Raw genomic sequence first — 16103 nt, 5'->3', positions numbered from 1 at the left:
GATCAGATTTGAGTGCAAAAGTTTGTGCCCCTTTTGTTTTTAAAATAAAAAAAAAATTACCTCCAATGCCAAAGTGTTGGCGTAGGACTTCTCATCTCATCTCATTATCTCTAGCCGCTTTATCCTTCTACAGGGTCGCAGACAAGCTGGAGCCTATCCCAGCTGACTACGGGCGAAAGGCGGGGTACACCCTGGACAAGTCGCCAGGTCATCACAGGGCTGACACATAGACACAGACAACCATTCACACTCACATTCACACCTACGGTCAATTTAGAGTCACCAGTTAACCTAACCTGCATGTCTTTGGACTGTGGGGGAAACCGGAGCACCCGGAGGAAACCCACGCGGACACGGGGAGAACATGCAAACTCCACACAGGACCTTCTTGCTGTGAGGCGACAGCGCTAACCACTACACCACCGTGCCGCCGGCGTAGGACTTATTAGAATATTTATATGACATTATGAATAGGGTGCACAAACTTTTGCACTGAAATAATTTTGTTTTTGCTCCCTAGATTTGACTTGTTAAATAAAAGAACAATCATCCAACCCATCACTTTATGTCCTGTTGCTATTTAAATAAATGTCTTTTTCATAAGGGTGCGTAAACTTTTGCTTGAACATGAACTGTTGAATTCTGGATTCTGATTGGTGTTGATTCATTTTCTAGAGCAGCAGCTCTGATAAGAACTGAGAATAATGGCTCTGAAGCTCCACCCCTTCCTCTTTTCCTCTTCTTTTCCTCCATTTCTTCTCATTTAACGTTTCTCCGTGTGAGCGTGATCCCTCTGGCAGGCGGCCATGTTGCTCATGGAATTTGTAGGTGCTAAAGAAGGCAACTGGACTTGATTGAAATCCTTGAAGATGTTTCAGCTCTCATCCAAGAGGCTTCTTCAGTTCCGTCTGACTAGTGGGGAGTTCCAGGTATTTATCCTCAAGTGGACCAAAAGCAACCCTAAAGGCCAATTTATGCTGACAACCCAGTCCTCGCAGATAGCGTCACAGACAGTGTCTGCGTAGCCCCCCCACCTTCCCAGACGCTCTGCGCGCACCTCCCAAAAATTGTGACCACCGCAGAAGCCTCGCAGACAGCGTCACAGACAAGAGGGCTCTGACTGGTCCACTCTACATCCGCTGTACACGCACTTCCGCTTCCCTACTTTCCCGGTTTGGTTTGTTTTCACGACCGCCATTTTTAAAAACATGAGCGAAGATGGAGCAGCACGAAGAGCGGTTGATCGAGGAAGTGAGGAAGTACGTACATCTATACGACTCCAGTTCTAGTCATTATAAGTAACCGGAGGATAAACACTCCACTAACCATACCCACCAACTACTCCTAGCGATTTCGTGACTTCGCGCCCCTTTGCATTGTGGCAGTGAATAACATCGCGCACGCCTATTACTCCCCACTCAACGATAAATTACAACTGTCTGCGAAAAGCTATCTGTGAAAGCCTTGTCGCAAGAGCATGCAGAGGCCTTAAGGAGAATCGTTGAGGTCACATGGGTCCGGTGGTTTGAAGGAGTAAAAGAAGCCATCTTCATCAACCTGGAACGACCATCACTGAACAGAGGAGGTGGTTTGAAACACCACTTATCAGCCACCTACAATGCAGTCCTTGGCACACTTCCCAGAAAACTGAATACACATCCACACCAAGACTCAGCTGACTTCAACGACTCACATGACGGCAGAGAGCCAACGACCCACAGATCACCCTAACGACCCTCTAGGCTGCTAACACCGTTCACACCTGGCCTCCAGTGACTCTAACACCTACAGGATGACTGAGAGGGTCAACGACCCATGTGACCTCAACGACCCTCCTTAGGGTTGCTTTTGGTCCACTAGAGGATAAATACCTGAAACTCCCCACTAGTCAGACGGAACTGAAGAAGCCTTTCGGATGAGAGCTGAAACGTCTTCAGGGATTCTTTAGCACCTACGGTTTACGATGACATGGAGGACTGAGAACATTCACAGAGATACTCAAGGACAGCAGTGCAGTTATTTATATTGTCCCGTGGATTTATTTATATTAAAGACATCCATTGTAATCCTGGGGGCACATCAGGGACACTTCCACTGCAGGAACCTTCCAATCAAATTTTGCACTGATTATAAAATACTACTGTGGCAGCGGGGGCGTGGTCAAGCGCTGGTCTGTGACAGGAGGGTGGAGTCAGGGAAGGTAAGTGGCAGAATCACTACACCTGAGGGCAATTAACCTGTGTTTGTGTGTCTTCCCAGTGACTGCGCCCTACTTAAGGAGGGAGAGCGAGAGCAGAGGAAGCTCATTCCCGAACCAGACGCCGGTCGTGTGTGTGTGTCTGTTTTGTTTAAAGTTGTTCACTGAAAAGTGTGGCAATAAAAGCCCTATTCCCGAACCTGATCTCTGTCCTGCCGTCCTCTGTGCTCCACCCACCCATACAAACTGTTACAGTGGTGCCGAAACCCGGGATCTGGAGCGCAGCAACTGATCAGCCCCATGGAGTCCTCCCCGTTCGCCGAACTGGTCCACGCCCTCGCTACGGCCCAGCAAAGCCAGCACCAGGCGCTAGTCACCCTCCGAAAGGAACAGGAACAGCGGTTTGAGGCCCTGGTGCTGGCCCAGCAAGAAGATCGTGAGGCGTTCCAGCACCTCCTCGCGTCGGCGGGGTCCACCAGCGCTCCCACCACGGGCCCATCCCCCCTCACCCTAACCAAGATGGGCCCGCAGGACGACCCCGAGGCATTTATCACGCTCTTCGAGCAAGTCGCGGAGACCTTGGGGTGGCCGATGGAGCAGCGCACGGCGCGCCTCCTCCCCCTGCTAACGGGAGAGGCGCAGCTGGCCACGCTACAGCTCCCCGCCGAACTCCGGCTGGCCTACACGGACCTCCGCCGGGCCGTCCTCCAGCGTGTGGGGCGCACCCCTGAGCAGCAGCGTCAGCACTTCCGCGCTTTGCGCTTGGAGGAAGTCGGCCGGCCGTTCGCGTATGGCCAGCAACTCCGGGACGCCTGCTGGCGGTGGCTGAGGGCCGACAACCGCAACGCCGAGGAGATCGTCGACCAGGTGGTACTGGAACAGTTCATTGCACGCTTCCTAGCAGGAACCACGGAGTGGGTCCAGTGCCACCGCCCGGCATCATTGAATCAGGCCATCGAGCTGGCGGAGGACCATTTTGCAGCTGTCCCGGCGGCAGGACAGCAGACAGCCTCTTCTCTTCTCTCCTCTTCTCTCTCTCTCTCTCCCTCTCCTCCTGTGTCTCATCCTCGCCCCATTCCCCCACCGCGGAGGCGGGGGCCGGTGCCACCCCAGCCGGCCCACTGCACCTGCGGTGCCCTCCCGTTTCTCCCTTCTGTGTCTGTCTCTCCCCCCCCTCAGGTGAGTGAGTCCCAGAACACCGGTGCGGAGAGGAAACCAGGGCCGGTTTGCTGGCGCTGCGGGGAGCCGGGCCACCTCCAACAGCAGTGCACGGCAATGGAGGTGGGCGCAGTGGTTCGGATCCCCGACGCGCCAGGAGCCGCCCTCGATCGGGCCGGAGTGTATCGCATACCGGTGAGTATCCAAGGGGATACATATCAGGCGTTGGTGGATTCCGGTTGTAATCAAACCTCAATTCACCAAAGCCTGGTGCAAAACGAGGCATTGGGGGGAGCACAGGGGGTGAAGGTGTTGTGTGTGCACGGGGATGTTCACAGCTACCCTTTGGTGTCGGTCCACATTTTTTTCAGAGGGGAAAAATTTATAGTAAAGGCAGCGGTTAATCCTCGCCTCACCCACTCAATAATTTTGGGGACTGATTGGCCGGGATTCGGGGAGTTGATGAGCCGTTTAGTGAAGAGTGGGTCCTGCTGTACTTCAGCAGGGGGAGGTCCCGGTGTCACCTTGGCGGGAGCAGCTGTCACAAAGCCATCTACGTCATCTCCACGTCAGAGTGAGGAGCCGCAGGCTCCTCCTCTCTCTCTCGGGGAATCCCTGGTGGATTTCCCGTTAGAACAGTCGCGAGACGAGACTCTGCGGCATGCGTTTGACCAAGTGAGAGTAATCGATGGTCAAACGCTCCCGCCGAACGTCACCCCATCCTTCCCCTATTTTTCTATTATGAAGGATAGATTATACCGAGTGACGCAGGACACTCAGACGAAAGAGCAAATCACGCAGCTTTTAATTCCAAAGAGCCACCGGGAATTGGTATTCCAGGCGGCTCACTTTAATCCCATGGCTGGACACTTAGGGCAGGATAAGACACTAGCCCGAATAATGGCCCAATTCTATTGGCCGGGGATTCGCGGCGATGTCCGTAGGTGGTGTACGGCGTGCCGCGAATGCCAGTTAGTAAATCCAGCGGCCATTCCAAAAGCACCTTTGTGCCCTCTACCATTAATCGAGACCCCGTTCGAAAGAATTGGGATGGATCTCGTCGGGCCATTAGATCGGTCAGCACGAGGGTACCGCTTTATATTAGTTCTGGTGGACTATGCAACGCGATACCCGGAAGCAGTGCCTCTGCGCAATATCTCAGCACGCAGTATTGCGGAGGCACTCTTCCACGTCATCTCCCGAGTTGGAATCCCGAAAGAGATTCTGACTGATCAAGGCACCACGTTTATGTCACGGACACTGCGCGAACTGTATGGGTTATTGGGGATTAAGCCGATCCACACCAGCGTGTATCACCCACAAATGGACGGTTTAGTTGAACGGTTCAATCACACCCTCAAGAACATAATTAAAAAATTTGTAAGTGAGGACGCACATAATTGGGATAAGTGGCTCAAGCCCTTGTTGTTTTCAGTGCGAGAGGTCCCCCAAGCCTCCACGGGGTTCTCCCCATTCTAATAATTATATGGGCGTAAGCCACGCGGCATTCTAGATGTGCTGCGGGAAAACTGGGAGGAGGGACCTTCACAAAGTAAAAACGAAATTCAGTACGTTATTGACCTGTGCGCAAAACTCCACACACTCACGCACCTAACCCAGGAGAATTTGCGGCAGGCCCAAGAACGGCAAGCCCGCCTGTACAACAAGGGTACGCGCCTTAGGGAGTTCGCACCGGGAGATAAAGTACTCGTACTGTTGCCCACATCGAGCTCCAAATTGATCACCAAGTGGCAAGGACCCTTTGAGATCACACAGCGAGTCAGGGACGTCGACTACAAGGTGAGGCGAATGGACAGGGGTGGGGCGCTACAGATTTACCACCTCAATCTGCTTAAACTCTAGAATGAGGAGGTCCCCGTGGCGTTGGTGTCGGTGGTTCCGGAGAAGGCGGAGCTGGGGCTGGAGGTTCAAAAATGGGCATTGGCGTCACGTACCTCTCCGGTCTACCTCTCCCCGACCCAACTCGCGGAGGTCGCCCAGTTGCAGACCAAGTTTTCGGACGTGTTCTCACCCCTGCCCGGTCGCACCGACCTCATAGAGCACCACATTGAGATGCCCCCAGGGGTGGTAGTGCGTAGCCGCCCTTACAGGCTACCCGAACACACACAAAAAAAAGATGAACTCGAAGCCATGCTCGAAATGGGCATCGTCGAGGAGTCCCACAGTGACTGGAGCAGCCCGGTGGTCTTGGTACCCAAGGCCGACAGGTCGGTCCGGCTCTGTGTGGACTATAGAAAAGTCAACGCGGTGTCTAAATTTGACGCGTACCCAATGCCTCGTATTGATGAGTTGCTCGATCGACTAGGCACGGCTAGCTTTTATTCGACACTGGATTTAACAAAAGGTTATTGGCAGATCCCCTTGACTCCACTATCCTGAGAAAAAACAGCCTTTTCCACACCGTTCGGATTACACCAATTCGTCACACTTCCTTTTGGGCTGTTTGGGGCGCCCGCTACGTTTCAGCGGCTGATGGACAGGGTCCTCCGCCCCCACGCCACCTATGCGGCCGCCTACCTGGATGACATTATAATCTATAGTAATGACTGGCCGAGGCACCTCGAACATCTGAGGGCCGTCCTTAGGTCGCTGAGGCGAGCGGGTCTCACAGCCAACCCAAAGAAGTGTGCGATTGGGCGGGTGGAAGTATGGTATCTGGGCTTCCACTTGGGCAACGGGCAGGTGCGTCTCCAAATTAACAAGTCAGCAGCAATTGCGGCCTGCCCGAGGCCCAAGACCAAAAAGGGGGTGAGACAGTTCCTGGGGCTGGCTGGCTATTATCGTAGGTTTATACCTAATTATTCGGACGTCACCAGCCCGCTGACTGATCTGACTAAAAAGGGGGCACCAGATCTGGTCCAGTGGACGGAGCAATGCCAGCGGGCTTTCTCTGAGGTAAAGGCTGCACTGTGTGGGGGGCCACTTTTACATTCCCCTGACTTCTCTCTCCCCTTTATGTTGCAGACGGATGCGTCGGACAGAGGGCTGGGGGCTGTTTTGTCCCAGGAGGTCGAGGGGGAGGACCGCCCAGTCTTGTACATCAGCAGGAAGCTGTCGGTGCATGAGGGGCGCTACAGCACCATCGAAAAACAGTGCTTGGCAATCAAGTGGGCGGTCCTCGCTCTCCGTTACTACCTGCTGGGACACCCTTTCACCCTCTGTTCGGACCACACGCCCCTCCAGTGGCTCCACTGCATGAAGGATGCCAACGTGCAGATCACCCGTTGGTATCTGGCACTCCAACCCTTTAATTTCAAGGTGGTCCACAGGCCGGGGGCGCAGATGGTTGTGGCAGACTTCCTCTCTCGTCGGGGGGGGTCGGCTGCAGGCCGGACAGCCGCCCGGCCTGAGTCGGGCCGTGGGGGTATGTGGCAGCGGGGGCGTGGTCAAGTGCCGGTCTGTGACAGGAGGGCGGTGTCAGGGAAGGTAAGTGGCAGAATCACTACACCTGAGGGCAATTAACCTGTGTTTGTGTGTCTTCCCAGTGACTGCGCCCTACTTAAGGAGGGAGAGCGAGAGCAGAGGGAGCTCATTCCCGAACGAGATGCTGGTCGTGTGTGGGTGTGTCTGTTTTGTTTAAAGTTGTTCACTGAAAAGTGTGGCAATAAAAGCCCTATTCCCAAACCTGATCTCTGTCCTGCCGTCCTCTGTGCTCCACCCACCCATACAAACCGTTACAACTACTATTCATCTTTAAAGCACTGAATGGTCTCACACCACAATACCTGACTGAACTTCTGGTCCTTTATGATTAAATTTAATTTAATTACGTTTTATTTGCATAGTGCTTTTAAAAATGGGCACTGTCACGAAGCAGCTTTACAGAAATATATACATTCCAGATATGAATTTTACATGATCCACCACAGGCTCTTTGTTGGTACCTAGAATAGTGAAGGCTATGTCAGGGAACAGAATTTTCCTTTACAAAGCCCTACAGTTATGGAACAGCCTTCCAAGTAGTGTTCGGGACTCAGACACAGTCTCAGTGTTTAAGTCTCGGCTGAAAACATATCTGTTTAGTCAAAACATCTGTTTAGTTAATGGTGTTTATGAGGTAAAGGTGTAGATGTGGAGGATCCTCAGGCATCGAGTGTTTTTATAAACTGGAATGTATGGATGCTGTCTCCCCCCACTCTCACACGTTCACTCAAGTTTGTTGACGGTGTAGTGGCTGACTGCTTTATGTTCCAGAGCTCCCTCATGTCTGTGTTACCTTCTGGTTCTCTCGTTTAATTATGTTGTCTAGCTAGTTTTGCCGGAGTATCTGCTTGCACTCATCACACAAGGTACACTATTCTGAACCATTATGTGGCAATAAGCATATCTAATCATCTCTCTCTCTCTCTCTCGAGCTGCACATGCCACTCCTGACATACCAGTGACCCCTTCTGCTCTCCATACCTGCCTGATCCATCCTGACGCCCTACTTCTGGCTGGAGTTCTCATCACCTCACGCCTCCTGAGGATGGTCCCACATGAACAGCCTGAAGATGCACTTAGAAACTGTGAAGGTGGCTTTGGACTGAAGTGTCATGAACAGTTTTACACTCAAGTCTCCATCAATGAACAGTTTATAACTTCAACAAAGCAGACTTCATGTTAAAACTATAATGAATTTCCTGGTTACACAGTTGTACTTTGTACAGTTGTACTATAGGACACAGTTATAGAAGTGAGTTACTTATAATCATGCTATCTGTTATCACCCAGATGAGGATGGGTTCCCTTTTAAGTCTGGTTCCTCTCAAGGTGAAAATGTCCATTGTTAAAAGTGCTATACAAACAAAATTGAATTGAATAAATACTGAGAGTACAAACCAACATTTACACAGACAATGTCAAAAATGTGTTAATGAAAACAAAGTGAGTCAGAGCGAGTGGTCTGGAGTCATCATGGAAGATGTGACGTAGGTGTGTATAAATTTAGATGTGATGTGGATGGAGTGTACATACTTTGATCTCACACACACACACACACACACACACACACACACACACACACACACTGACCTGAGACCAGGATGTCGTTCCGGAGGGCACACACTGCATACTCGGACTTGGTGAACTCAGGAAGTTTGGCTAGTGACTTCCAGTCTCCTGTAACAGGGTCGTAGCACTCGGTATACGGCAGGTTGAAGCCTCCAACTCGCTCACAGCCGCCCACCACTACGATGACCTCCGAGAAACCCGTGGACCTGCGAGACGACAAACCATGCCTCACGTTCATGCACACGTTACAGCTTTGTAATCAAACAGGAGCTCTTATTACAAAAGGCATGCTTCTGTTTCTAAACACTAAAAAAAGACTACAGAAAGTGTGCGACACACAGTCACTAAAGCGCCCGACAAAACAAACACTCTGATTACGTCGAACGCCAAGCGTTGTACTGAACAAACAGACTTGAACGTTCACAGACTATACATAAACATATATATATAACATACGTCATGTCATCAGTATCAGAGTCGATGCACTATTTTGGAACAAATGGAATAAAAATACTTTTGCTGGAAATATGTTGTTTTTTTATTTATTACATAATGGATAAAATCATATTGTGTTTTAAATGCAGAAGGTCGTGATATTGGGGAAAAAAATCCAAAAGATGTATCAAGATGCACATTTTTTCCCACATCTTGATTTGTTTTACACTGCAGGTTTTCTTTAAAAAGAAATTAGTGATGATGATGATCTCATCTGTCTCCGGATTTGTATACATGCTAATTTATTATTATTATTATTATTATTATTATTATTACTACTTCACTTTCTGCCACTGACCTTTCTATACATGCCAATTTAAAACTAGTGAAAAATTCTCTCTTATTTATTTATTCAGTGCTTCCAGATATTCGTCGATCCTAATTTAAAATGTGCACTTTCCATGTGCACATTTTCCATGATGGAAATTACATCATGATTGTCAGGATCAGTTTATTCCACAGACTTGTGCAGAAGTATTTCCCGAAAATATCAGATCTATCGACTTTACTTTCATATATAATTTACACAAATTCTGGAACAAGATGTAGAGCAGTACAAGCTTATTTTCCTCTTCACAACTAACTGAACTGAATTTGCATGAACACCACATTTCCTGCATAAACGCTCCTCGAAATGATTTACAAAATCATTCTCTTCATATCCAGATTGGACTTTTGTTAGAAAATTCATATAAAATTACTTTGTGACGCATCATGATCACACGGGCCAACTGCAGATGTTTTCCTAGAAAGATATCCAAAAAGTTCTGATATTTTTTTCATTATCACACAGTGACCTTTTACACAAACACACACACACACAGGACCATGACTGTCAGTGCCCTCTGCTGTAACTCATTAACAGAACCTGTTTGTTTGGCTGTTTTTTTTTCTCTTTGCCCTGAACTAAGAATAGCAGGGAACAAAAACGCAGGATTACGGCCTTGAGCGAGGGCCGAGGTCTCACAGCGAACGGTGGCTCTCAGCCTGAAAAACATTTTGGCCTAGTTTCTGCCTCGCTCCTCCTCTTTCCCTCAGAAACAGCCAAACACTCAGATCTTGAGGAAGGACACAAGAACAGTGAGAAAAACACACTGAGCGGCTCACGCTGGTATAAAGAAATACCGATTAGTTGCATGTTATTAGATTTATTCCCTAAGTAAATAAGGAAATGTTCGTCTGTGATCTGCCCGGAAACAGAGGGCGTGGAGCAGCCTGTTGCAAACTGACACCCTGTTGAACAAAACGTTAACCCTTTCCCGCTTTTTATCACTACGTTGTCCTTTAGAAGCACACACACACACTTTTGTCCTCCAGCACGTTGCATTTTAGAGCTGTTATGCTCCGTTGCGTGAGTTTATCATGGCAGTTGAGGTGATTATAGGACTACACCCCCACCTCCACAACCATTCCACAGAAATAAACAATGAGCTCATCTCACACACACACACACACACACACACACACAGAAATAATGACGGCTCGTTTCATGGAATCACATTCAAACCAGTTCCAAAGTTCACCAGTGAAGGAAAAAAAAAATAAGGGCACAGCTGTGCAGAGAAAAACAAAAAGCACGTGGGCTTTAACACACAGACCCACATCAGCAGGAGTGTGTTCTGCGGTGGGTATGAGCGTGCTGAGGTGTACACACACTGATATCACACTCTATACATCAACATACTTCTGTAGTGTCTCAACTCACCATCGTGTAGCTTCCAGTGACACTGTGAACGGTTACAATTTATTAGATTAGAGTAAAAAGGACAGTGAGATCAGTGGGACTGAGTTCACTCTCACTCAGTACTGCATACGGTATCGGATCAGAATGGAGTCTGTTTCAGATTAGAATTGAATCTGTGTAGAAATCGTATGGGAATCGGATCAGTATCGTTTCAGGATTGGAATCAGTTTTAGAAAAGTACGCATCAGATCACAACTGAATCTGTTTGTAATCAGTATCAGATTAGAACTGGATCAGTATGGGATCAGCAAGACAAGATAAGATTCAGAACTGCACGGGATATTATTATTGGATTAGGATTGGATCTTTATCCGATAAGGATCGGATCAGCATCGGATCATTATTGGATCAGTATTAGATCAGTAATCAATCGGTATTGAAAGATGGGTCAGAATTGGATCTGGATCGGATCATTATTGGATCAGTATTAGATATGGATCTGATCAGTACTGACACTGTTTCGCATCAGTATTTGATCAGTACCGGATCAGTATTCCAGACATCAACAGAAACATTTACAACAAAAATCTAACAAAAACTAAAATTTATATGAAGGCTAAAGTACACACACGTTCACTCTCAGATAAAAATCTTTGATCCCATTTCCAATTCCTCTTAAAAACATCCTGAACCCGATCCTGGAATTCCTCCTAAACACACTTAATGAAGCGATGAAGGCCTGAAGAGATCTATTCTGTCTCTTTCCAGATGTTCTCTTCATGTTTGATCCTGCCTCTGTGAATTTGTACCAAAAATCCTCTCTAGAGAAAAAAAATCATGCTACTACCTACATTTATTTCCTCTTTATTTCCAATTAAAATGGTGATGAAGTGAAAACAGGAATAACAGACAAACCGTCGTGCGCCGCAAGGGAGGGTCACAGAGGTGAAAAAGATTAAACTCACAGATCTGATCTTTTTTTTTTTTTAAAGATATTTTTTGGGCTTTTTTTTCACCTTTATTGGATAGGACAGTGTAGAGACAGGACAGGAAATGAGCGGGAGAGAGAGACGGGGAGGGACCGGGAAACGACCTCGGGTCGGGACCGAACCCGGGTCCCCGGATCCACGGCACGGCGCCTCAGCCACCCGAGCCACGACGCCCCTCAGATCTGATCTTTGATACGGTTCCACATGTGGTACTAAACACAAAGACTGGAGCACGGGGTTTAGCGGAGAGGAGCGGCATGATCAGGTCACGCTGATGAACTTCACACCAGCACAAAGAAACACCAGAGTTCAGAAACGACATCATGTCTCATGAGAACCGGTCTTTAGGTGGCTTTGATAGCACTTAATGAACGTTTTTTGTTTCTCTACATCCTGTTTGGCAGTTTTCCAAACCTGCAGTCAAACGTCTCATCTCTGTATGAAGCTAAAAACAAAAAGAAGACGAGTCCCGAGGTAATAAAGAAGATCCGGTTTGGAAAATCATAACACTGTGTGCCTGACTGATGCTTTGACTTGTTTCTCAACCCTAACTGTCACAGAGGATTTTATAAAAACCAGCCCCAAGGAACAGAAGAGAAAAGAATAAACAAAAAAGTTTGACATGCACAAATGCGAATGTATTCTTTATTCTACAATTTAAGCTCGCTAATCCCATTTCCACTTCCACAACCTTTGCTAATGGATTTACACAACTGCATTACAGTTAGCTTCAAGTTAGCTCATATCCCAACAACTCACACTAATAGTTTTAATTACAATAGCTAGCGTCCTCAAAACATTAGCGACTCCTGTACTTTACAAGTTAGCTTTAAGTTGGCAACTCGTTCACATGATATAAGAGCACAATGTTAGCTTGCTAGAAAACAGCTAAGCAGCACAGTGTTTAACTAGTTAGATGTGCTAATGTTGCTAATTCAGGACATGCTAATCCTGTTATCCTGTCATACTTCTGTTTTGTAGAAACCTGAATCCAAATCCATTCAAATTTTAATTAGAATCTGATTATATTACTTTAATAATTTAACTGTAAAATGATTCCTGACGGGGTGGCACGGCGGTGTAGTGGTTAGCGCTGTCGCCTCACAGCAAGAAGGTCCGGGTTCGAGCCCCGTGGCCGACGAGGGCCTTTCTGTGTGGAGTTTGCATGTTCTCCCCGTGTCCGCGTGGGTTTCCTCCGGGTGCTCCGGTTTCCCCCACAGTCCAAAGACATGCAGGTTAGGTTAACTGGTGACTCTAAATTGACCGTAGGTGTGAATGGTTGTCTGTGTCTATGTGTCAGCCCTGTGATGACCTGGCAACTTGTCCTGGGTGTACCCCGCCTTTCGCCCGTAGTCAGCTGGGATAGGCTCCAGCTTGCCTGCGACCCTGTAGAACAGGATAAAGTGGCTAGAGATGATGAGATGAGATTCCTGACTCTGTATTCTGTTTTCTTTTGTTCCTTGAAAGAAAATCCGAACAGTTCTATGTAGAACCCTGAAAAGTTTCAGAACAGGTTCTGAATAGAATCTGATTGAAGGAACACCTGAAGAACACTTTTGTTAAAGAGCACATGACGAGTCTTACCTGCGCGGGCGTGTCCGAGGTGACATCATCTCATTGCCCAGTACATGGTACCGCCGTGCCTCGTGCAGCAGCTGGTAGCACTCTGGAGCGTTCTGGATGAGCTGATCGCCTTCGACGGTCTGCACAAAGTAGTTTGGGTGCAGCAGCGGCAGGCGGACGTGGGTCAGGAGGTCACGCAGGACGGCACGCCGGTGTTCAATGTTGTGATAGACCCAGCGCATGACAGCCTCGAACACCGTCTCCTCCTTGCCAATGACGAGCTCGTCGCTGGAGATGTACTCCTCAAGCTCGTCACGGCGCAGGTCCAGGAACTCTTCATGCTGCGCCACATCGGCAAAGCTCTGCAGGGCATAGTTACGGCACCGGCTAGCGAGCTGCTTAAGCGAGTGGGCGTCGGCGAACCTCTGGATGCCCAGGCAGTTACACGGGTCCAGCTGGTCCTCGAGGAACTTGGCGCAGGCGTCACGCAGCGTCCCAATCTGGAACAAGCTGGACGTCTCGAATAGGAACTGCACGTTGTCTGTGGTGATGCGCGCCCGGCCTGTGTACACGTACTGCAGAAAGGTGTCCATGGCCTCTGCACGGATGCCATTGATCTCCACCAGCATGGCGCGGCTCTCGCGGTGGTCATTACAGAACATTGCGCGGAAATAGCTGCTGCACGCCGACAGCACGGCGCGGTGACACGGGAACTCACGACCCTCCACGCTGATCACCACGTCGGTGAAGAGCCGGCCATCACGGAACTCATTGAACATCTGGAGGATGCTCTCAGCATGGCTCGGGCCTGAGGAGAAGTCAAACACATCATGACTGCTCAGAGTTTTGGTGTCCATCTCCAGAACCTTGCGCTTGACGGCAGGAGACTCGCGGACACCCGAATCCTCCCGGTTTAGCCGTCTTCCCAGGATCAGTACCATGGCAGACAGTTTGGCTCAGGCCTGAGGCCCAGTGGCAGGAGAACAGGAAGAGGAACTGAAGAAGAGATAAGAGTCAGATCCACATCCATCAGATACAACACCACCATTTTACATTTATAACATTAACTGTACATGGATTCAAAACCCGCCGATGACAAAAATGAACAAATATAGTAAGGAACAATAAATATAGACCAACTTTGTCCATACGCTTCTGATAAAAATGCTTTCAACTTGTTTATAATAAATCAGGAATAAAATCAGTCATCTGAATGTGTTACTAAAATTAGCCTCATATTCTTAAAGAAATTGTCATAAATAATGAATTATTACTAAAGATCTAGATCAATTCATTCTCAAAAAAAGGAAAAAAACTCCAAACAACCAAATAAAAAACATAAATGTTCCAGATCATTCCGCGGGAAACAACAGAAAAGGCAAAACTGGAGAAGATCGATCAAGACACCAATGATGATGTCCTCATGAATCACTGAGAAACCCAGCACTATTTTCCCCTTAATTATGTTGCTTTTATGTCACACTTTTAAGTCATTACGTCACACTTTTAAAACACACAAGAATTATTCTACACATCCAAAGACCTGCAGTCTGAAATTGCATCATACAGGAAATAGCCAACACAAAGCACTGCTTACTATCATAAACAACAAAGGATAGTATTTCTTGTATCTAACTGAGACGTGTTGTGAAAATCCAGGCAACCCTTTGTTGTCGTGAGCTGTCTAAGCCATGGCTGCATCCCAAACCCAAAACAATATAACAGTACACACCTGTACTAGTGTAATGTTTTGAGGCAATATTTAATAAGATATGATGCAGTTTGGGACACAGCCATGAGAATTAAATGCGAACATCATTAGAAAAACTCAACCTCGACTTCTTGTACTTAAATTGGTGTGGGGTTTTTTCGTTGTGTAATTTGAGACGTTGCCGGAAGCAGCAGGTGAGCTCACCTGGAGAAAACACGTGCACGTGGCCCTGCTTTACCTGCTGCCTCCTAGTGTTCATTCACACTTAATAACCGGTTATAAACAAATAACTACCACATATCCACGTGACAAGAGTGTTGACGCTGACAGAACGGTACAGAAGTTCACCTTATTATAAAATGGTTCCGTTGAACACCTTGTAAAAAATGCTTTCCTGTTTAGAAGTGTTGAAAGAACCCCTGAGGGATCTGTGTAGGGTTCTGGAAGAGAGGCTATAGCTATACATCGTCCTATTAAGTGAACTTGGTGAGACAGATGTTTGGATATGAAGCGTTATAGTCATAATTATAATTACATCTCAGTGGGAAAGATGAGAAGAGTAACAACACAACATTGTACACCAATCCTGCAGAGGGAAAAAAATCAATTCTCATCTGAAATCCCATCTGGTATCAGATCAGAGTCGACCCTTTGGTCCCCCTTTTTTTTTTTTGCGCTGCTATTTATTTATTTATTTATTTATTTATTTTCCTGGATGTTTCAGACATTATTTTATTGTTTTGATTTGTATATAGTTAATAAACAAACCTTTCTGACGAACTTACATTTATGACAAAATCCAAACTCTTATGGCTGAGCAGCAGATCAGTAACTGACACACCACGTGTGCTTTATCAACACCACAGACCTGTTACAGCTGTAGTCTGATAGATAGATAGATAGATAGATAGATAGATAGATAGATAGATAGATAGATAGATAGATAGATAGAGTAATGTAGCTATAGAATTCACTCACTTCATGCGAAGTGTCCTGAAGACAAAATCAAATGTAAACAATAAACAGCGAGGAAAAGGTGTTCCACATGATCCAGTTTCACAGCCAACAGATTTCCATCACAATGCGACAAATACATTTTGTTTATTTTTTTCAACATAATAAATCATAACGCTTACAGATTATAGATTTTAAGAGTAAAGCACTTTTGGATTATAGAGACAAATCGGGAAGCCTGTCTGGTGTAAATAAATAAAGTGGAAGAATAAACTAAAACTGCGACAGATGCGTTATTTATTTATTTATTTATTTATTACCTCTCAGTAACAAACGCAG

At 47.2% G+C, this 16103-nt stretch overlaps 1 protein-coding gene across 3 annotated transcripts in view; it reads right to left on the bottom strand.

Annotated features, from left to right (window-relative positions):
• Nucleotides 1–16103, bottom strand: part of klhl24b (kelch-like family member 24b) — a 31076-nt gene that overhangs the window by 14773 nt on the left and 200 nt on the right. Inside the window, exons 2-4 of one of the 3 annotated variants that reach the window (XM_060899703.1) lie at nucleotides 15789–15803; nucleotides 13121–14095; nucleotides 8390–8574 (exon numbers count right to left, since the gene is read on the bottom strand). In XM_060899703.1, the coding sequence (XP_060755686.1) occupies nucleotides 8390–8574; nucleotides 13121–14040 (1105 nt within the window). In that variant the 5' untranslated portion in view covers nucleotides 14041–14095; nucleotides 15789–15803. Of the gene's footprint in view, nucleotides 1–8389; nucleotides 8575–13120; nucleotides 14096–15595; nucleotides 15695–15788; nucleotides 15804–16103 lie in introns of all 3 variants that reach the window. The other 2 variants (XM_060899702.1, XM_060899701.1) reach the window with 2 other exon arrangements.

Source organism: Neoarius graeffei, chromosome 19 (assembly GCF_027579695.1).
Source record: "Neoarius graeffei isolate fNeoGra1 chromosome 19, fNeoGra1.pri, whole genome shotgun sequence".
NCBI lineage: Eukaryota > Metazoa > Chordata > Actinopteri > Siluriformes > Ariidae > Neoarius > Neoarius graeffei.
Note: the sequence above shows the minus strand (reverse complement) of the source record. Positions and strands in the feature narration are given on the sequence as shown.